This window comes from Hippocampus zosterae, chromosome 7 (genome assembly GCF_025434085.1).
Source record: "Hippocampus zosterae strain Florida chromosome 7, ASM2543408v3, whole genome shotgun sequence".
In the NCBI taxonomy this organism is placed as follows: domain Eukaryota; kingdom Metazoa; phylum Chordata; class Actinopteri; order Syngnathiformes; family Syngnathidae; genus Hippocampus; species Hippocampus zosterae.
Window position 1 is genome coordinate 3,265,522 of NC_067457.1, and position 20,665 is coordinate 3,286,186.

A 20,665-nucleotide genomic window follows, 5' to 3' on the forward strand; every position below is an offset into this window, starting at 1 on the left:
AATATTGTCACTGACCAATAGGAAAGCGGAGGCTTGTTGGACGCTCCTAAACGCTTAATAACAGTACAGGCAAGCAGGTAAGTAACACTTTCGACTTATTTGCTGCAAATCAACAAACGCCACACTTGTCACCACCACAAGAGCCATTTGCTCTCAACTTGAAATGTCCCCTCGGAAATAAGCGGACCTTTTTCGCTCACTTTTCAATCAGAAGTCATGCTGCACAAGTAACGGGGGCTTACTTGCGCTTAGCTTAGCATAGCCTGCTGTCGCTCAGGCTACTTGGTTACCATTAGCTTCACTGCTCAACTCTTCCAACAGTAATCAAACTTGACCCCCAAAACAGCTGGCGGCGATCAGTCATGCCCGTCAGCCACACGCACACGCATACAGACAAAACCAAAATGAAAAGTCCTGCTGGCAACTTGTCGCCACTCAACGTTGGCATGCAGCGGCGCGCCGACAACTTTTTCAACTGCGTGAGCATCGGCTGGCTCGCAGGCGGCACGGTCTGGGTTCGAGTCTCTCCAACAGGCATCCCTGTCCGGCCTCGGCGTGCCATGACATTTGATGGCGACCAGTTCAATATTTTTCTACTCGAGCTGTGCCCTGTGATTAACAGGCGACCAATCCCTTGTTTGTCATAATGCGTACTGGCAACCAGTCTAGTGATTCTCCAGATGTGCAGTCAATAGTTTTCACGCGGGCTGTGATTAATTGGTGACCAATAATTTTTAGTCTCTAGGTGCCCTGATTTTGCCTGGCGACCAGTCCAGAGGAAGCTAAGTGACAGGATGGACAGGACCATATGACAGCCAGCCACTTAGTAATTGCAAATGACTGAATTTACATTCCTATCACTTCAGGTGCCCTGCAGACGCTTGTCGACTAACGTGACGCTTGGGAAGACTTCACAGACGACGCCCAGTCCACAAGCATGGAGTTGAAGGTACACCATTAAATTCATGTCCTTGTGTTGGGGAGCGTGGGGAATGCTCTCTGCGTGATGGGTGTTTGCCCTCCCCATTTTTTTTTGTTTTGCTGTCGTACAGATGTCAATCAAGCGATCAGTCGAGATCTTACTTTCTCGGATGTTGAAAAACAAAGCAAGAAGTAGAAAGTACACAGCTGTTTGTCATTGGAGAGAGAGAAATCAAGTTACTCTGAAATATAGTCAGAAACAAAATTGAGTAAAAGTCAAAATCTTTCCCCCAAAAAAGACTGCAGCGTAGGTACCATCAAAATAAAAAAATGCGCAAAGGAAAGTAAAGCTAAAGGCTCCGCCCTCAAGTAGGCATACCGTGAGTACAGTAAGTAAGTAAGTAACGTGGATTAAGTAGGTATTTGTGGTGCTGCGCCGCAAATGTGACGTGTAAAGCCTTTATGTCGTTCTTTGTTGTTGTTTGTTTGGTGCGCTCGCCCCTGGCGGTGAACGGCGGTACTGCCGGGGCCGCCTTGCCTTGCCGCCTCCTGGCAGTGTTTCTTGTGCGCACGCGCAGTGCGGCGCTCGTGTGTTTGTCAGCTCAAAGCCGAGCGAGCAGCTAGCCGCCATTTTATCAGCGTCTCTCCCCAAAAGCCGAGAAAAAAACGAGCGTTCAGCGGCCGCCCGGAGCTCTTCTGGCTCGTCTCTAAGCGAGAATCTGGCCCAGGCTCGGCCGGAGAGGCTCTTCACTTGACCGCCTCGCGGCCCGGGAGGACTCGTTCGACGGCCTTGTGCTGAAATCGGTAAAGGAAGGCGAGCGAGGTTGCGAGTCTGCGAGCGAGCAAGGTGGAGATCGTTGATTCGTCCATTGCCTCGGTCCGGAACGAAGCCGAGTGGCCCCCGTCGGGCGGGCCCCCGGTTACGTTTTGGGGCCAAATTGATGGCCTAGAGGTCGATTCCAGCAGCCTTTTTCCCCCTTGCCCTTGTTCCCCCCTTCTTCCCCTCCCCACCCACCCTCCGAGCGGAGTGCAGGCAATTGTTGGGCGAATTCCCTCGGATAGTGCGAGCTCGTCACGTGGTAGGTTCCTCCTTTTCCTTTGTTAGCCGCAGCTAGCGTCGTCTTCCTGCTCCCAACTTGTCCGCGCCTTCACCGCTCCCGCGCGGGCCACCGCGAGCGAGCGAGCAGGCAAACGAGCAAGCGAGCGCTTCGCCGTGCGGGCCGCGCGTTCACAGCGTCGTTCTGGGACCAGTTGGCCAAATGTTGCCTTGCGTAATGAGGCGTGCCTGCCTGCCTGCCTGTCGCCCCGGCACCGCTGGCGAGCGGGCGATTGAACGTACGTGTAATCTCGTCGTCGCGACGCTCACGGTGGCCTTGCGGCAGCTTTCGGGCTTCTGCTCGCGTTTGTTGCAGCAGCAGCAGCAGCGGAGTTAACGCGAGCCGCCTTGGTGACATTTCTTTTTGTTGTTGGCGACTGGCGCCAACGTGCCTGCGCCCGTTGCGTCAACACCACCAAGACATTTTGGATGTTTATGGGCCACGAATGGAACGCGACGCGGGTTTCGTTGTCGGTATTTGTGTGCTAAAAGGCGGATTACATAATGTGCTTGGGAAGTCCCAACATGGCGTAGCCTTGCGCTCACTGCAAACTGCAGTGAACCAAGTGGGGGCCATTCGTGCGATGGATGGATGGCGACGCCGTCACGTCGTTCGGTCGCGCACCTTCATATGCACGCAACAACTCCTTTGACACAATGTGCAGCAGACGCCGTGACGTCATGGGGCCTAAATCCACCTACTTAGCAGGGCGCTAGGAGCCTCACTTGCTCGTTTCGTTTCCCTTCTGCTTTACACTAGCTGCTTTTTCGAACAATTTAGGAGCACATGGTGCTACTTGAGTCGGTGGGACTGAACCTGGTTTTGTAAGTGGACAGCTGACTTGCTGGAGTCTCTTTCCACTCACTCTACTGTAGCTCACGTTCCCCGACCGACCGCGTTATAATACATAGTCGTGGGAAAAAAGGACGTGACCGCCTTGTATTCTTGAGTTTTGCATTTATTTGAATTTACCACGACATTTCAGATGAAATGCTTCAAAGCACACTGTACACTGCCATCGATATTGACGGAAGAACCGAAGCGATTGTTGGCTGTCAACAAGAAAACATTCCTGGGAAATGGCTATGTTCATTATCTTATCAGTGCAACTCTTCTGACCGTTTTGTTGTTGCTGCCTTCACAATATTTAGCTAAACAATTGTACCAGCCATTTAAAATGAACATCGAACCCCCAAGAAAGTGCATTTTAATCTGTGTCATTGTAAGACCGTTTAAAATGAAATTCCAACATGTGTACTGAAAAAAATTAAAGTATGCGAGGGCCACTAACATGAATTCATTCAACTCGCTAAAATAAATCCACCTACGCAATTACATATTGTCTATTTGTTATTTTGAGAAAAACTGCTACTTCACAGCTTTGTCTTTAAGGCAAAGAGTTCAGGACTTTAAACTTTTGGGGTGACCGGGGGTTGGCCCTGTTTTTTACTCAACGCCAGCTGAAGCCATCTCTGCATTTCGAACCAAAACAACGTTTTTAAGGTGATATAGTTTCGGATGAAAACCTCACATCTCCAAAAGTATCACTTTTCAGGTAACCAGAAAAACGACATGTTTGTTGAGCCATGAGCGTTGCGTGATGAAAGCCTTTCTCAACATGTCGCAATGAGTCATAATGTAAAGACTAAAAGTAAAATACAACTAATTAAATTAAAAGACGAAATTCATTTATTAAATAAATACAATTACATAGCTCTGTGAGGACTGCCCAAAAGTACATATTTGTGAAAAATTATGCACATCTTTGGCGGGACATTTATTCTTCGCGAAAAAAGTTGAAACCATCTCGCCCACGAACATATCCCGGCAGGATTTCTGTTTTCAGGCCTGTCCTTCATCAAGAAGTTGAGGTACACACGGTCCCGATGGCCGCGGCATGACTTCCATCGATGAATCATCCAGTTGAATTCTTATTCCATCATCGCGACATCCGCCGGAATGCCGCGCGTTGACAGGCGCATACAGTGCACCAAAAACTGAAACAATCAGGTTTCGCTGCGCTTCAAGTTGCTGGGAAGCAATCCAGAGTCCGACCTCCTTCGAAATGACGGTTGCTGTACATAAGAGACCAATTTGAATGTTTGTATCCATGTTGCGACCCTGAAGTAAAGTGCGCTGTGTGCACCTCCTCTCTCGTACCCAGGCTGTCCTCTGGGCGGGCAGTAAGCGGGGGGGGTGGAGCAGGCCGCCGTGCCCGTCCCTCTGCACTGCATGGCTGCGATGGCGCCCGCTCTCACCGACGCCCCAGCCGAAGCTCACCACATCCGCTTCAAACTGGCTGCACCGTCATCGAGTTTGTCACCGGCCAGCGCCGACAACCACGCCAACGCCAGCAACATCCTCATCCACGCCGGCGGCCCCCCCAAGTGTAAGGTGGCCCCCGAAGACGCGTGTCCCCTCGACGATCAGCAGCAAAAGCCGTCGCCCCAGGGGGACTCCCTGAGCAAACTCCAGCCCCTGGTGGCATCCTACCTTTGCTCTGATGTGACCCCCGTGCCCTCAACCAAAGAGTCCATCACGCTGCAAGGGGTCCTCATCAAACAGTCGGTCTTGAAAAGTCACAGAATCCTGCCCGGCTCGCTGCTCAACGGCGGAGACTTCCTGTTGAGGAAGCGGCACACCATTGAACTTTCCGGAGGCCAGCTCAAAAGCCTGATGAGCGGCAGCGCCAACGGCGGGGGCCAGCCCGTGGCGCCCGTCAACGGCCTGGCCAAGAAACTGGCCGCCGTGTCCGGTTCCGGCTGCGCGATGGCGGCCGTCAACGGGGATAAGCCTGCGGTCCCCGCGCAGTCGCACGCATCGGACGCCGACGGCCGGCCGGCTCACCTTGCCGTCAAAGGAACCCTTAACCGCAAGCGTTCTCCGGGAGTTTGTCCGAACGCGCAACCCTCGGCGCCGTCGCCCTTTTCCAATGACAACCACGGCCCCAGCCAAGAAGTGGATTCGGAGCGTGGCGGCCCAAGTCCCGAGCAGTCGGACCGGGAGAGGCCGGGCTGCAGCCGGCGCGGCTCCCCGTCCCGCGCTTCCCCTTCGGACACGCCGGACGTTCAAGTGGGGGAGCGCGCGCGGCTCAACGGCACCCGGCAGGCGGAAATTGAAGGCCGCCTGCGACGGCTGCGAAAGCGCCTGCAGGTGGTCCAGGCCAAGCAGGTGGAGCGCCACGTTCAGCAGCAGCTGGGCAGCTTCTTGGACTCCGCCACCAGTCGCCTGCTGGCCGGCGGCCGCAAGGACCACGCCGCCGCCTCGGCCTCCGGCTCGTCGGCGTGGAGGACGGGACGCCACTCGGCGGCGAGCAACAGAGACAGCCTGGCCCGCTTCCTGAAGAGCGGCTCGGTGCCGCTGGAACTGGAGCGGTTGTACCTGAGCGGTTCGGCCAACCTGCGCTCGGTGGAGAAAGCCTTCGACTCGGACGTGACGGAGAGCAGTTCCGGCGGCGACTCGGACTTGGAGGAGGAGGAGCTCAACAGGGTGGACGTGGAGCAGCGCCATGTCAAAATGTGAGTTGCGCCGTCGATTCACGCGGCCCGTCACACTCTGCCACGGCCCGCAAGTTACACCCGCACCAGCAATACGGCAAAGTCATTTACGCCGTTTCAGATGGTTGTAGTTTTGCCCCTCCAACATTGCGAGTTGTTCAAACACGGCCGAATCAGTGACAAAACACGGACCAAGGGCTGCACTATCGATTATTTTAATCACCATTTCATCTGTTTAGTGTTTGATAAACGCAGCACATGGTTTGGCACATCAGCTCAGCTACATTTCAACAGCAAATTGTTCAACCGGAGCAGGTCACGAGAGCATCACGCCATCATCATGCCAAATGTCTGATGCGAATTGACATCGACATGACAGTAATTGTGAACCTTTAATCAACTGCTACTTTAATACACACAAAGGTAGCAGCAGCGCATACACACAGAGCAGCTTTGTTGGGGACCTCCTCTGCCTGCCATGTTGCACGTCTTCCGGTCGAGCTGCGCGCTGCCCGGCACGTTGGCGCATTGTGGTGCTGCGTTGTAGGCGCAAAACTCCAGATGCGCACTTGTCTGCCCGTTAAAAACAAACAAACCTCCAAAAGAATTTGCTTCAAGAGCCACAATATCACAGAGGGTGTAAATAGTCATTGGACAGCCTACTGGGGGGGAGCAAGGGGGGTCAAGTGCGCTTGGGTGGGAACATAACGGAAAAGCGCCAAAGTTGTTTATCAGCGGTGCGAACATGTCTGAGTGCAGGAAGAAACGCTCGCCCGCTGTGACGTCAGCCAGCGCGTGCCCGGAGCACTATTTGACAGGAAGTTCCCCTCGCTTGGGACTGCAGCAAGGGCACTCGGTCCACTGTGGGGAGTCCATGATTAACCAAGGAGGCAACAAAGCTTATGACTTCTTGTTTTTAATGATTCAGAACCTGGAGCATTTCTGCATTCCCACGCCTTGATTCAAAAACGGGAGATTTCCAATTGACGGAGTAGGAAATTCAGACGCATCAATTGCGAGTTGTTCATGCACGTCTGAGAGACCCTGACCGCAAGCAGCTGCAGCATATGACACGGAGACGGGCGAGGTGTGTCACCCACTTGCCTTTCCTGTCTCTTGTGTGTTGACAGACGCTGTCACTTTATTGTTGGTGTTTTTTTTTTTTTTTCCTCTTCTCTTTGTCAGTGACGAGTAGCTTGCTGGGAACGAATGGTTGTCGCATTCAGGAAGCAAACCTTGGGGGGATGGGGGGGGGGGAGCAAGGAAGGAGGGGATAAAAATAAGAGTCCCGTGCCGATCTGCTTGTTTATTTGGCTGTGCCATGCGCACGCCAGAGCTTGTTGGAAACATCTGGATGCGTTGGGCTGACTTGTCAGTTTGTCAACACCGAGCGAGCCACACTTGTTATGTAACCCCACCCCGCGCCCTCCTTTTTTTTTTTTTTTTTTTTTTTTTTATGGCATGACTGCTGCAGTTCTTTCCTGCCCACACCCTGTCGGGCCGCCCGCCATAGTCGGCCTCCGCCGCTCGCGCGCACGATTCAGTTCGCATACCGGGAGAGCGCCGTTTACATTTCACACCGTTGGAATTGTAACGCCGTTCGGGGCCCTTTTCAAACCTGGAAACTTTCCATGCGAATTTCAGGGAATGAAGTGAGGATTTACCATATGGAAGGTGAGCTCATAAGAAGGCACAGTAATACGGGGGGAAAAAACCCAATCCTGTCTTCCAAATTTTAACTTAAAAATGGCCACGGTCAGAAAATAAGCCTCCACTCGTTGATTCATCCCTCGTGTTGTTTGTATTGCACCTGCGGTGACCCGTAGAGATAAGAGTTGAATTTGTTCCATGGCTGTGCTCAGAAGTCAAGACTCGTATCTTGCGTCGCGCATAGGCTGGAATTGTGCAGCCAAACGAGAGGCGCAGCCTGCCGGAGACGGATTTTTCGGACGAGCTCATTGTTTTCCGCTTCGGAAATGCACAATATTGAGGTGGCTTTTTACAAATAGGAGTCAAGAAACTCCTCGCGAGCCAAAAGGGGGTCGTCTCGACAAGGTCGTAGCGAACGCGGCGTGTGGGAAGGTCCAAAACCCAGCAAAATGTTGGAGGGGCTCATTATCGTCATCTAGTACCATTGTAGTAGCTTACACGGTGTACTAATGGGTGTTTTCTGAACGGGACCATGAATATATATATATATATATACACACACACACGTACTGCCATTGTCTACATGTGTTGCTGCACCCTTTGTGTTCAGTCGATTGAGCATTGCTATTTAGTGTTAGCATGAAGCTACCTAGCCGCCTGTCGGCCACACTTGCGCAACAGTTCCCACGTCCGACGTCGGCGAGCAGCAGGGGCGGCCCGAAAAAAGGTGGAGGCGCTCGCCGTCCTCCGCGAGGATGACCTTCATGGGTGTTTTTGTGTGCGCGTGCCAGATGGAAGCGCGCCGAGAGTCGCTACACGCTGGAGAGGGCGGCCATCATCAGTCACTGGAACTGGCTGCAGGCTCACATCTCCGACTTGGAGTACCGCATCCGACAGCAGACGGACATCTTCAGGCAGATCCGCGCCAGCAAGGTCAGTCGGAAATGCACTAAATTGCCTTTTACACCAAAAAATCTCCTTCGGGCGTGCCCTCCGTTTTGTGGAAAGGGCAACGTTGAACTGTTGGACAGTGAAATCAAATGATTCATGTAGAGAGTTTATCGTGCATTCTTGCTTCACCCTGAACTTGGACCTCAAAATTTGATTCGAGTTGCTCAAGAGCACGCCGTCATGTTTTCTTGCTGTGTCCTCTGCAGGGCACAGTGGAGCTGGGAGGTGTCGGGCCTCAAGAAGCCAAGACGGAGCCTGCCAGCTCTCAGGTAATATTATTGTTGTTTTTTTTTTTTTCATGTCTCAAAAACGTGCAATAAACGAAGACTTGGATATTGAGCTGTATGCTTTTTGTCTTGACCTTTGACCTCCAAGATGCAGCCTTATAGGAGAACTGTCAAAGGACACCGCTAACGCTAAACTACAAGATAAAAATAAAATATGTGCAGATGTGTATTCCTATATGTGTGTGCGTAAAAAGTGATGGCAATTATGAGATAAGAGTGGAGTGAGCCTGATAATTATTTGGAACCGCCAAGCCACCGTCATGAATGCTTGCGGCTTCGGTTTGTTTCGATGAGTTTGCTTATTGACACTCAAACTATCCTCACGCAAGGAAGCGTGTGTGTGATTATACGAACGGTTGTGGCTGCAGGAATCGTCTTCAGAGTGCGCGGAGCACGTCGTCACCGCAGAACCCTGGAACGCTCAAAACGGCCAGCCGGTCAACGGCGTCCTCAGCAGGTACTGGCGATGATGATGAAGATGCTGGTGGTGGTGGTGAAGATGATGATGACGATGGCGGAAATGTGGCGCCGGCAGGGTGGGCGAGAGCGTGGACGGCAAGCACCAGCAGACGACGACGGACGGCACGTGCGTGGCGGCGCGTACGCGACCTCTGATTGGCTGGAGGCGGCGGAGGCTCATCCAGCCCAACACGGTGGCCAACCTGACGGGAAAGGTAACGACGCCGGCTAACCGTCGGATTGTTTTTGACGATGATTAGCGATACGAACGTCGCGGGATTCGTCGCGGGACAAATTCGCGTGCCGGCTGAAGGCGGGGGCAAACTGAAGCTTTGCGACTGTGTCATGCGAATGTTTTCGTTCAGCCCGCGGCCAAGCATTTGCTCCCGGAGGGCTTGTTGATGTGCGTTGTCATCCGCGCAGGCGTCTCGGAGCGGCTGCGCGTGCCGAGTCAACCCCAGCTGCGTGATGTGCGGCGGCCGGCCCGTCCCCCGAGAGGACCCCCAGTTCCACTTGCCCGTCCTGGAGCGCCTGTCCAGACTGGATCTCGGCATCCACCCCATCCTGTCCTTCCCAGACGGTCGGTCGCTACAGCTTTTGCTTCAGATCGCCGTCGCTCCTTTGTCGGGGGCTTGAGGGGGGGGGGGTTGTTTTGCAGTGTGTGATTCCTTCTCTTTTTGGAATCTTGATTTTCTTTATTTTTTGGGGGTCCAGATGTGGGCGTGGGCCTTCGCGTGCAGCAGGCCATGAAGAGCTGCTGGAGCGGCCGGTTGCTGGAGAGGAGCAAGCCCGTCAAGAAGTTCTCGCTCAAACACAAGCTGTCGTCATCCAAAGAGAAGCACAAGTTCGCCAGCTCGCTCATGGCAGTCAGTGAGTGTGCGCCGCCGTCGCACGGCCATTGACAGATTGCTTTTGCAATTTTTTTCCTCCTTCCTGTAATTTCTTCTGGTACCAATCAAACCGGTGTCAGAAAGGTTGGCGGCGTCGAACACTGTCAACTTGTTCCCAAGCAAATTATTGGTGTAAGCACTGCGCATCGGTAAAGATGTGCTTTGCACTCACAAGCACCAAAAAAAAACTGGGCCACACAGGAAAAACATCAACAGACTGTGAAATAATTCACGCATGGATGAATCGCACTTTGCACTTTTCAGGGCTGAGCCATTACAAGAGTCGAGCCGACAAATCGAGGGCGCCGGAGGCCGCCGCCTGCAAGACGGAGCGACTGCACGGTGCGTCGGCGCCTCCCGGACCCTACGACAAAAACTACAGCCGGAAGAGATTACGAGAGCCCTCGTTGGACCGGAACGACTGTGAGTAATGGGGAGCCCAAGTTGTTCGCGTTCCAAACGTGCAAGCGGATATTTGTAGAGAGAGAGAGAAATGGAAATGGGAGAAGAATTCCTGCCGAGAGGCTCAAATTGCAAATTGACCAAACGATTTATCTGTGAATGCGATAACCTTTCCGTTCAAACTAGATTTCCAAAAATTCCCCTGAAGTTGCCAACTTGGAATATTTGCCAAATGCCAAAAGCGGGTTTGTTCCATCTTGTGCTTCAACATGTCCGCCGGCGTGTTCCGCAGCCTCTCCGAAATTCTTCCTGGAGTCGGGCGGCGGCGGCGCGGCCCCTTGCCCGGCGCTGGCCGGCGTCCACAGCCCCGTCGCACGACAGCTGTCCACATGCTCGGACAACGCCGCGCCGCTGGGCGCCGCCGGCACACCTGTAAGATCGATGAACATCAGACATGTGTTGGGGGGGGGGGGGGGTATTAAAGTGGGGGGGGATTCAAGCGCCGTGACTGTTTGCCGTGCGTGTGCGCTCCAGCTGCAGCCCATCAAGAGGAGGCGCGGCGAAAGCTCCTTCGACATCAACAACATCGTGATTCCCATGTCGGTGGCCGCCACCACGCGAGTGGAGAAGCTGCAGTATAAGGAGATCCTCACGCCCAGGTAAGCCCCCCCCCCGCTTGCTCGCTGACCACAAAGCGCCTCATCCGCTCACCCGGGTGACTTGTGCATCCAGCTGGCGAGCCGTAGATGTCCTGTCGCAGCCGACGGTGCCGGAAGAGAATGAGCGCGAGGTGAGTGTCTGCCCCCCCCCCCCCCCCCCACACTTGATTTTTGACACCAACGGGGACGGAGGAGAACAAATCGCTGTCAAAAACGCAGTACGGTGACGTTTTGGAGGTCGACATGCGCGTGCGTGTTTTTGTTTGTAGGTGGAGGACTTGTCGGACGCGGCCTTTGTTCAGCTGCACCAGCCGTATGAGGACCAGGAGCGTTCTCGCTGGACCTGGATGGCCTTGGCGCCGGCCAAGCGGAGGGGCAGCAGGTCAGGCCGGCAACACGCCGACAGTTTGCTCGGTGGGAACGACCACGCACCTGGTGTAACACCCCCCCCCCTTTTTTTTTTTTTTTTTACTCTCCGTCAGGTCGTACAAGTCACTGGACGGGCGCACCACGCCGCTGTTGGGCGGCACCAACCCCCCGACCCCCCAGCCGGCGTCCCCCGAGCCCAGCCACTACCCCGCGCTACACGACTACGGCTACATGCCCTCGCCCCTCAGCCCCCCCAGCCCCGATACGCCCTGCTCGCGTGACTCGCACCGCCTCATGTCCAGCGAGGATACTCGATGTTCCACGCCCGACTTTGCCTTTGAGGAGAGGGTACGACCGCCGCTACCTTGCGTCGCCTCCTCGTCCTTCTCGTGTCCCGCGCCAATCTTAAGCACTCGGTTTTTTTTTTCTCCTCTTTTCCAGACGGTGGCGCCATGGGAGCGGCGCAATTTCCCACTGGCCGAAGACCCGGCGCCGGAGCCCGAGGCGGACGGCGAGCGCGCCAGGCCCAGAGTGCGAAGCCTGTCGGGATGCCGTGCATTCGGCCGGCCCGACTCGGACGATGGCGAGCCTTCTTGTTGCCACGACGACGAAGACGACGACGATGATGACGACGACGACGCTGCGCCTGCCGCCGGCCCCAGGCGACTGTGAGCGGACTTGTGCGCTTCCTGTTGTTTGATATTCAAACATCAGTCTAATCCTTTCACAGTTTTTAGTGAATCCGACGCAGATAGACGCGACATGTTACAAGTCTGATTTGTGTAGTAGGCGAAACATGTACATGGACTGGGGGGGGGGGGCTTAGCGTTGTTTTGATACGTGGCGTGTACACTTGTAGCGCACGATGTAGCGACTCCTCCACTATGGCCAAAGGGTGTTTTTCTATCCTTTAGTTTGTTTGTAATTCCCATGTCCATTGTTAGTGGAGTGACTCACAAGAAAAGATGGGGAAAAGTCTGCCCCTCCCCCATCAAAATAAACAGGTACATGTAGGATGCAGCCCCTCCACCCTCAGAGCAGAGCACTTGTTGACTTTGGTTGCTTTCGTTTTCCATTCCCGACATGTTCGTATGTCGCGTGTTCCAGCGTAACGTTGTCTTTGACTTGTGAACCATTCCTACTGTAGGCCCCCAGCCACCCCCCCCCCCCCAAGCCACCCAGTCCCCACCCCCTCCCTCCCCCCTCTCCGGGGGGGGGCCGCACTTGTCCTAGGAGGCGCTACTAACACTTGTTTAGCGGGACTCGGATTATTCAGGCTCTCGCTGTTCCATCTCACGTGGGTTCCTCCCGTCTGTCAACTCTGACTATGCAAAACGAAAAGTCAAAAAAAAAAAAAAGTTCATAGTTTGCTTTTGCCTCAGCCAATCACTGTTCTTCTCTCTTCAGTAGTGACGTCACATGTTGATGTACCTGTTTGATTGTTGCAGCAGTTATCACTATTGTTTGCTTTTTGTAAATAGTTCCATTAAAACATTTATGTTTAACTTGGACGCCCTGATTTGTGGAAGCTGACAGCGTTGTAATAGTCTCCCCAGGTTTCAGCCCGTGTCCTCTTGGGATCATGGCGCTGTTGGCTTTTGTTACCACGGCAACTGTAGACTGGATCTCGCGTGGCCTGTCCGCTTGCTGCTTGTGAGTGTGAAAAACAAGCGAGCGGCCAAGGTATCAAAACTCCATTTTGAGCCATGTGGACGGACACCCACACCAACACTCGGCAACAGCTTGATTGAAGCCAAGTGCTTCCGTTACCACTCGATGCCTCTGGAAGGTAGTTGATTGCACCTCGGAGCCTGGTTGGGGGAGAAGTGGGCGAGCGTTGTGGAACCAACCTTTTATTTTGCCGTTTAAGTCTTAATCTGACTATGCTAGACCTTCTTTCCAAACCATTGCCAGGGTTATTAAAAAAAAAAATGAACGTGATACATGCAGTCGGGTAACTGCCACCCCCTCCCCCCGAAAAGCTGACTGCATTGTCAACTTTATACCAGGAGAGGGCGCCAACAGCCCGAAAAGTGGGCGTTTCCTGGAAAGGTTTGTATTGCGCACAATTGTGCTTGACATTGCCTCACGAAACATTTTGCCCAAGATTTTTTTGGGGGGGGTTGAATTGATGAACCCCCCCCCCCCCACACGCACTTTTCTGACCTACTTTAGGACCATCTTTTTGTCAGTTTTCGTGTGTGACAAAATCTCACTGAATTGGAGCTGCGTCCCTCTTCTGAAAGTGGCGTTTCATCTGCTCTCCACTCAACGGATGGACGGACCGACGTTCCTGGCAACACTTTGTCCCATGGGTGAGTGAAATCAAGTTCTATTTCTGTTAGCACGCTGACGCCTGGTGTAACTTGTAGCCCCGAACCGCCCCTGACTGGACTGTAGGCTGTGTGATTGATTTCATCAGTAAGTCTAAATATACGACGAGACTTTGGTGACTGGTCAGCGTTTATTGTCAAACACAAACATACATTAAATGCACAACAACGATCACATTTGCACCACTGTACAGCGTGAGTGGGTTACTATGGAAACTGGCTCATGGAGTTCTTCGTCTTTGTCGTTGTCTTGGAGCGACACATTCGACAAAGTTGGCATGCACCTTTGCTCTGGTATGAAAACACGACACGCGGTGGACATATAAACGTTATTACCCTGCATATGCACACGCATCAAATCCAGCAGGTTCGTGTAGGGTGAAGAAAACAAAACAAAGCAAACTGCACTCGCTCGGCTTCGCTTCCATTTGGCGCTTCATGCAGGAAGTGATGTCTTAGCATCATTGGCTATAAACTTTAAAAAGATCCATGACCGTCAATCAACTAACCTACACAGACATACAACACACAAAAAACTGACTTTGCGCACCCGCCAAATCATGAAGCTAAAAATACGCGGACATCGACAACGGAACTGCGGCACCGGGAGTCCACTCGCTTGGTTCTCTCGACTCGGCGACAATACTGCTTTGAAAGGCTGGCTCATCATACACTTGCCGTCCCTCATTTGGCAACTGACATTTCAAAAGCATCCCCGTCCCCACCCACGAAGCCAACGCAACGGAAGAGTGACTGACTGACGGCACGGCACGGCGACAGCGACGGCGCCTCAGCAACATTTTTTTAAAAACTTTTTTATCTCAAACAAGGTCAAGGAAGTGACGAGCGGGAGAGCGGAAAGCCTCAATCAAAATGGCCACAAAGGAAGAAGCTAAACTGACTTGAACGCAGCGTCAGCAGTCATGGCAACCCTGTAGCACCCGCAATGGAATGCGGAACTTTCCATTGAAAACACCCAAGGAGGAAAGGCTTCTAAATGCAGGGGTGTCAAACGTATAAGGCCCGCGGGCCTGACGGAGGTCCGATTGGGCAACGTGGAGAAAAGAGAACACCTTCACGCTGCCGTGTTTCAAAGTAATGACCGTTGCTAATTTTGCCCACTAGAGGGCGCATTGATAACCACTGAAATGACATTGTGAACTGGGCTGTCCTTTAGGATTTGACGCCTGCTCCTGAAGGATTCCCCGGTGAAGTTTGGCCAGCAAAGAAAGCCCACCTCGCTGGAAAAAAAGGGGCCGCGTTTACATGAAAAGGTAACCCTCCTTCGAAATATCTGAAGAGCCATCAACAGCTACAGGAAGGCTTTTTTACTGTCTTCCCGGTGTACTTGCGATATAAAATTTGGACTTCTCACTTCTAAATGTCCTTTCCTGACCCATTCGAGATCAGATTGGGGTGAATGTGGCCCGCCAACTCAAATGCGTTTGACACCCCTGCTCTCATGTGAATTACTGTTGAAACATGACGGCGGTTACAAAAAGTCCGGTGAGAAAAAGGACGTGGAGGGTGACATAAGGGGCCGGGGGGGGTGTCGATGGAGGGAATGGCCGCGCCTCACAGTCCCTGCCGGGCCAGTGAGGCGCTGACCCGGTCGGCCAGCGTGGACAGCTGGGGCGGCTCGGTCATGTTGAGGCTGCCGGACGACGACACGGTGCTGAGCTCTTGAGTGGGCGAGTCCTCCAGGGAGATGATCTCGGCGCCGTGGTCCGTGCGCGCCCTGGCGCTCTCACGGAAGTTCAGCTTGTGGCTCTCGATCTGCGCGGACGCAAACGTACAAACGCGGGCGCTCGTCAGTGACGGCGCCGGCCCGTTTTGGAGGTCTTCCCTCTCCAACACGCCCGATTGAAATGATCGGCCTGACCTAGATAGTTCCTCCACTTCAAGTGCCTGCGTGAAGGGAGATGATGAGGATGAGGATGATGATGACGCACTGGTACTTACTGGCGTCCTCCATCTTGGCGGGCGCGTGCGAGATGGTCTGAGGAGAGTGAGGGGGGGTGGCTGTGGGGGAGGGGCCGTCCGGGGGGCTCGGCCCGCCTTTCTTCCCCTTCGCTTGCTACGCCGGGTGCAGGGAAGGGTAATAGGGCAGGCGGGGGTTGAGCAGGGAAGGGTGACGCATGCAACAAAAGTAAACGGGATGGCGTCAACAGAAACCAAACAAAAAAAAATCACAATCATCATGAGAAGAATGATGGGGAAGAAAAGCGCAAGGAGGACGCGACGGACGGCGGCTCATCAACAAGCCCTCACGTCATTTTTATTAGCCTACCCTGATATTATTTTACGGTTGAACAAAACGTTCTTCCCTCCAGCCAAGAAAAGCAAACGAGTTTTGCGGCAGGCAGAGAAATGGAGTTGGTTGGTGTTTTTGTTGCCGTGTACCTTTTTCTGTCCGCCTCCTGGCACATGACTGATGTTGCCAAGTGAGCCCACCTTGGACTGAACTCTGAACTCCAACTTCTCGTTTTTGATCTCCACGTTGCCGCCACCTGGGGGAGAGGGACACAACGCCCGCAACCATCAAGACGATTTGTGGGACGGGCTCGCTTGAGAGCGTGCGCGCACGTGCCGTCACCTGGTTTGTGGCGGATGTTATCTTTGGAGCCGCACTTGGACGAAACGCTGCTCAGGTCCACTTTTTTGTGGACAATTTGGACCTGACGGGAGAACAGAGGCCAACCTTCAAGACCTTGGCGCGCAAAACACGGAACGCCCGCCCCGCCCATCTCTCCGGAACATTTCCCAGCTTCTTTGAGGGACGTCCGTCACACCAAATGATGGATTTTGCGTTGCCACGAGAACGGCACATGACAGACACAAAAGGGAACCCTTCAGGAACGCGCCTACTCGTGTCAAAAGTGCAGCTGGTGGCGCTCTAGTGGGGCGGGGGAGTAAGGGTTGGTGTAAGGGGTTGCTCCTTGAGAAGGAAGGGGGAGGGTCTTGGGCTGTCCAGCAGCCAATCAGCAGTGAGCTACTCACATTGCCTCCACCGGGGACATGTTTAATATTATCTTTGGAACCGCAGCGGGAACGCACGTTGCTCAAGTCCAACTTCTTGTCCACAATCTCAACCTGGAAGTCAACACGGGCAGAGATGCCAGTTACCACGCACGAAACGGCCATTGTGCCTGGAGAAAGCCCCGCCCCCATCCCTTGCACCCTTGCGGTTGCTCCGCACACCCGAGTCCTACGAGCGTTCGTACGTTCGTGGCCTCCACCAGGGGGCGCACCCCTAACATGGCCGCCTCACCTTCCCGCCGCCTGGCGTGTGCTTGAGGTTGGCTTTGGAGCCGCAGCGGGATTGGACGGCCGACAGGTCCATTTTCTTGTCCAGGATTTGAACCTGAAGAAGGAAGCACATTGAAAGCAAAGTGCAGCACGCACCGTCGCGGCTTTGGAGCGCCCCAACCACGGACAAGCACGCGTCAAGGCGGACGAGCACGCCTGACTCACGTTGCCGCCACCGGGCACGTGTTTGATGTTGGCTTTGGAGTTGCACTTGGACTGGACGTTGCTGTAGTCCACCTTCTGGTCCAGGATCTGCACCTGCGAAAAAAGGAGCACCTCCGGGTCACCCCAAAAATACCAACGCCCTCCCCCCACCGTCGTCCGAAGCCATCCTTCCGCCGCTCGCCAGGCTTACCTTGCCGCCGCCCGGCTGGTGCTTGAGGTTCCCAGTGGATCCGATCTTGGACTTGACCGTCTTGAGGTCAGGCATGGGTGGGGCGGAGGCCAGAGGGGCGGCGGTCTTCAGGGAACCGGGTGACTTCGGGGAACTCCGCACCACCGCCACCTTCCTCACCTTGTGGGCGTCGCCCGCCGACTTGCCTCCGAGCGCTTGGCTGGAGGGAGACTTGGGCGTGCCGGGACTGCTCTGGCCGCTTGCGGCATCTGAAACGTAGACCGGATGCCGGTCCCGTGACGGGATTCGCTGTGTTTCTATGATGGGGTGGTCGCGCACCCGTTGACTTACCTGGCTGAGCTCTGGCGGGCGTTTTGCTTGCAGGAGTTTGAGACTTCTGCAACCACAAAAAGACAAATGAAGACACTGCCCGATTGGGAGGATGGACGCGTCTGCCACTGGACTACATTAAGATCAGTGCTAAACGAGGACCGGGGGATCACGTACCTTCCCCGCGGCTCCGTTGTCCATCTTGGCGGCGTGCGCTGCGGGAAGAAATAAGAGGACGAGGTCAGCAAAAGGTCACCAAAAGGCCAACGAAGGCAAAGAGCTAGAAGAGTCTCCTCTTTCTTTTGGGCTTTGGAAAGTTGAACCAGGGTTCAGAAAGAGCCAATCGAAAGACACGAGTGAGGCGGGGCTCCGGGTCACCTGTGTCTTTGGCCTGTCCCGTCGGGACACCGCCGTTCTCGTGGCGGTGCTCGTTGAGGTTCAAAGTGGCCATGTTGGCTTCCGCGGCGGCCGTGTAGCTGTTATTGGCGGCGGTGTGGTCCATGCTGGCGACGGCAGAGCTGGCGAAAGACGAAACGCAAGACGCACGACGTCATTTGGAAGGAAGGACCGCGTGATGCCACCCCCAATGGAAACGGAGACCCTCAAGAGAGACTATTTGCCAAACTACTGCCGCTTGTTTTCAATTAAGTTGGCAAAAAAAAGTGTGCTTTTACTTCAAAGACTTCCCCCCCCCCCCCAGGGCGACACGGTTGCTCTCCCACACCTTCCACTTTTGCTGCCTCCGGCACAAGATGGCTTCCACTGTCCCGACTCGCTCCAAACAAACAACAGCAAATGATGATGTCACTTTTCACAGTAATGGGGACCTTGTCGAGCCGCACAGTGTGCGTGCGCACGCGTGCGTGTCCCATTTAAGCGCTGCTCCCTCGGCGCTCGAGGACAAAACCGCCATTGAGGCGTCTGCATGAACGAGCAGCCGGAACAAGACAAAGAGGACGGGGCAGGGGAGGGGCCGGTGAGCTCACCGGCCCCCTTGCAGCCGACGTTGGACGCCGCCGCGTGTCGAAGAAGCTAACGCGTTAGCATTCTTGCCCGTTGCATGTCGTTCGACGTGGAGCTCGAGCGGCCATCATCGAGGGGGGGGCGACCTCCAGGTGCCAGTCGAGAGACCAAGCGCCGTTTGGTACCGTCCGGACCAAGAGACTAAACAACAAGTGGCTGTCATCTTTGAGGAATTTATAGGGGGACTGATGCAGGCCATCTTCTGGATCCAGATTGGCAAAAAGCGCTGCATCCGGCATGAAATCTTCTTCATCGATGGCCACCAGAAGGGAGCCCTTGGGCTGCCCTGACCTCAACGTGGCACACGCTTGATGACTGCCCTCGCACCAATCACAACAAGCACGTTCGAGCTCAAGCACGCTTCCAAACTTTCTGCAGCCCATGCCGCAAAACAAATGTCGCACTCGGCTTTGTGGCGGCCACTCCCTCGTGAGCAAACAGGATGTAGGTCCTGCTCGCTGCTTCAAAGCTTGCCTGGGATTGGACGCCACTCCCAGGTAGCACCCACTCCTCCCAACCCGCTCCTGCTCCATTTTGTGCTTGATTGGTCTTGACCCACTTGGTCGCTTCAGGCCCATCCTGGGAAGCTGCCGGCAAAATTAGCTTGCGTATACACACGCGCACGCTCACAAAGCGCAACATAGCATAAACACGCACACGAAAAACACGAATGCACACTCTTTGCCGCCATGTGTGGAATTTTCTTCAAAAATTTCCAAGCTGGCGCCCCCTGACATGCTAACACTGGCGCTAGTTTCACACCTGGATGCCTCATGCTAACTTATGCTAAGCTAACAGCGCTAACCTCACCATGAAATCCTCACTTCAACGGAGCTGTGTGTACTTGTGTGCTTGTGCGCATGTGTTGTCAGCTGGAAACCCGTGCTCATGCACCGTGACCCCGCGTGACCCCACACGTCACATGGTGAATATCTTCATTGCTTTGTTCCATATCCTTGATGGCCAGCGCGAGGCGCACCTAAAGTGCAAATGTAGTCGTCGTCAACTTTGATTGCAACTGACTGAGTAAGATGATGTAACATGACATTTTTTTAAGGTCGGTGATCACAGTAAATTTATTCCAAAATGAGAAATTCTGGGACTGTGACAGCTGAGCTGCGATTTAGCAGGGTTTTCCTCTAGTCGGATTTCATAGAGAATAAAGAATATAATCCGGTAAGTATTGTCATTCTCTGTCTGCATGTGTTGCTCCATCATTTGTGTTCAAATAGACTTAGCCTATGCAAGCGCAGCTATCAACTACTTGCGTATTAATGTTGTTTTCATTGTTTGTTAGCCTTAACATAGCGGGATTGTTCTTGTTTGCTTCTTTATGTCATTCTATTTGTTTTGTGTTTAGGTTTCGAGTCAAACTTAAGCTGGGAGTGGCAAGTCACAGAAGGAGGATTCTTTTCGGGAGACTCGTTCACGAGTATCCAAACCGGTTCGTATTGTTAATTAAGTTGAATTGAGCCACTGTCACCATATGGCGCTTGTACTCAAGTTTTTTTTTTCCTTGTAAGGCAAAGCAAAAAAAATCTGCCCAGCGACCGCTCATTTCCCCCAAAACTCGATTGTGGTGCCATTCGCATCTCAAGGCGTCAAACTAGGCAGGCCAAAGAGGCCGACTAATACATGCACTTTGTGCTGGATCGTGATGGAAGGCCACGCAAGGGAAATGTCATCTTTATCTTTTTTTTTTTTTTTAGGGAGGGGGCGGGTGGCGAAGGCAGACTGCTCGAATGTTCTGGGTGGTGGTGGGGGTTGGGGGGGCGATGGTGTCAGCCATCGTTGCTTGCATGTTCTAGAATAAAGCAGCGCGCGCTCTCGCAGCGGACACGCGCGACACAAAGACGCTCGTCGCGAGAACCTGGTCGAAGGATTCCGCGTGCACGCGCCGAACGACGCCCGCCGGCCCGCGCGCGAAAAAAAACACACATAGACACACACACGCATACGTTTAGAAATGGAACACACACATTGAGGATTCGTACATGCATGACCTCAAATGAAGACGCAGGCGCGCCCGTGCCACCCGCGCGTGTATGCCTGGCGCGTGGAGCTAAATGCGGTCCGGCCGGGTTTTTGGTCTGGAATTGAGGGCCTCGGCGTTGGTTCTTACCTGCGTGCACTTGGAGACGCTTCGTTCTTCTC

The 20,665-nt window shown here is 53.8% G+C and overlaps 2 protein-coding genes across 7 annotated transcripts; one reads left to right on the forward strand and one right to left on the reverse strand.

Annotated features, from left to right (window-relative positions):
• The first annotated feature begins 35 nt into the window (after positions 1 to 35).
• kansl1a (KAT8 regulatory NSL complex subunit 1a) lies at positions 36 to 12,691 on the forward strand. Of its 4 annotated transcripts, XM_052071663.1 has the most exons (16): positions 36 to 77; positions 867 to 949; positions 4,183 to 5,536; positions 7,957 to 8,098; positions 8,323 to 8,385; positions 8,772 to 8,860; positions 8,939 to 9,077; positions 9,286 to 9,442; positions 9,577 to 9,732; positions 10,017 to 10,175; positions 10,447 to 10,586; positions 10,689 to 10,813; positions 10,887 to 10,944; positions 11,083 to 11,195; positions 11,296 to 11,530; positions 11,624 to 12,691. In XM_052071663.1, the coding sequence occupies exons 3-16, from the start codon at positions 4,251 to 4,253 to the stop codon at positions 11,852 to 11,854; spliced, it is 3,093 nt and encodes a 1,030-aa protein (XP_051927623.1). In that variant the 5' UTR covers positions 36 to 77; positions 867 to 949; positions 4,183 to 4,250; the 3' UTR covers positions 11,855 to 12,691. The 4 variants fall into 4 exon arrangements, with proteins under 4 accessions (XP_051927623.1, XP_051927625.1, XP_051927622.1 ...); XM_052071665.1 differs by lacking the exon at positions 36 to 77 and having other exon boundaries at positions 718 to 949; XM_052071662.1 differs by lacking the exons at positions 36 to 77; positions 867 to 949 and adding an exon at positions 1,434 to 2,000.
• Positions 12,692 to 13,627: 936 nt separating this feature from the next.
• LOC127604570 (microtubule-associated protein tau-like) lies at positions 13,628 to 20,633 on the reverse strand. Of its 3 annotated transcripts, XM_052071727.1 has the most exons (12): positions 20,491 to 20,633; positions 17,867 to 18,006; positions 17,666 to 17,703; positions 17,510 to 17,555; positions 17,180 to 17,427; positions 16,990 to 17,082; positions 16,787 to 16,879; positions 16,516 to 16,608; positions 16,112 to 16,193; positions 15,919 to 16,025; positions 15,478 to 15,592; positions 15,105 to 15,291 (listed from the first exon to the last, which is right to left on the reverse strand). In XM_052071727.1, the coding sequence occupies exons 1-12, from the start codon at positions 20,505 to 20,507 to the stop codon at positions 15,263 to 15,265; spliced, it is 1,101 nt and encodes a 366-aa protein (XP_051927687.1). In that variant the 5' UTR covers positions 20,508 to 20,633; the 3' UTR covers positions 15,105 to 15,262. The 3 variants fall into 3 exon arrangements, with proteins under 3 accessions (XP_051927686.1, XP_051927688.1, XP_051927687.1); XM_052071726.1 differs by lacking the exon at positions 15,478 to 15,592 and having other exon boundaries at positions 13,628 to 15,291; positions 20,491 to 20,627; XM_052071728.1 differs by lacking the exons at positions 15,478 to 15,592; positions 16,516 to 16,608 and having other exon boundaries at positions 13,628 to 15,291; positions 20,491 to 20,621.
• Positions 20,634 to 20,665: the final 32 nt, after the last annotated feature.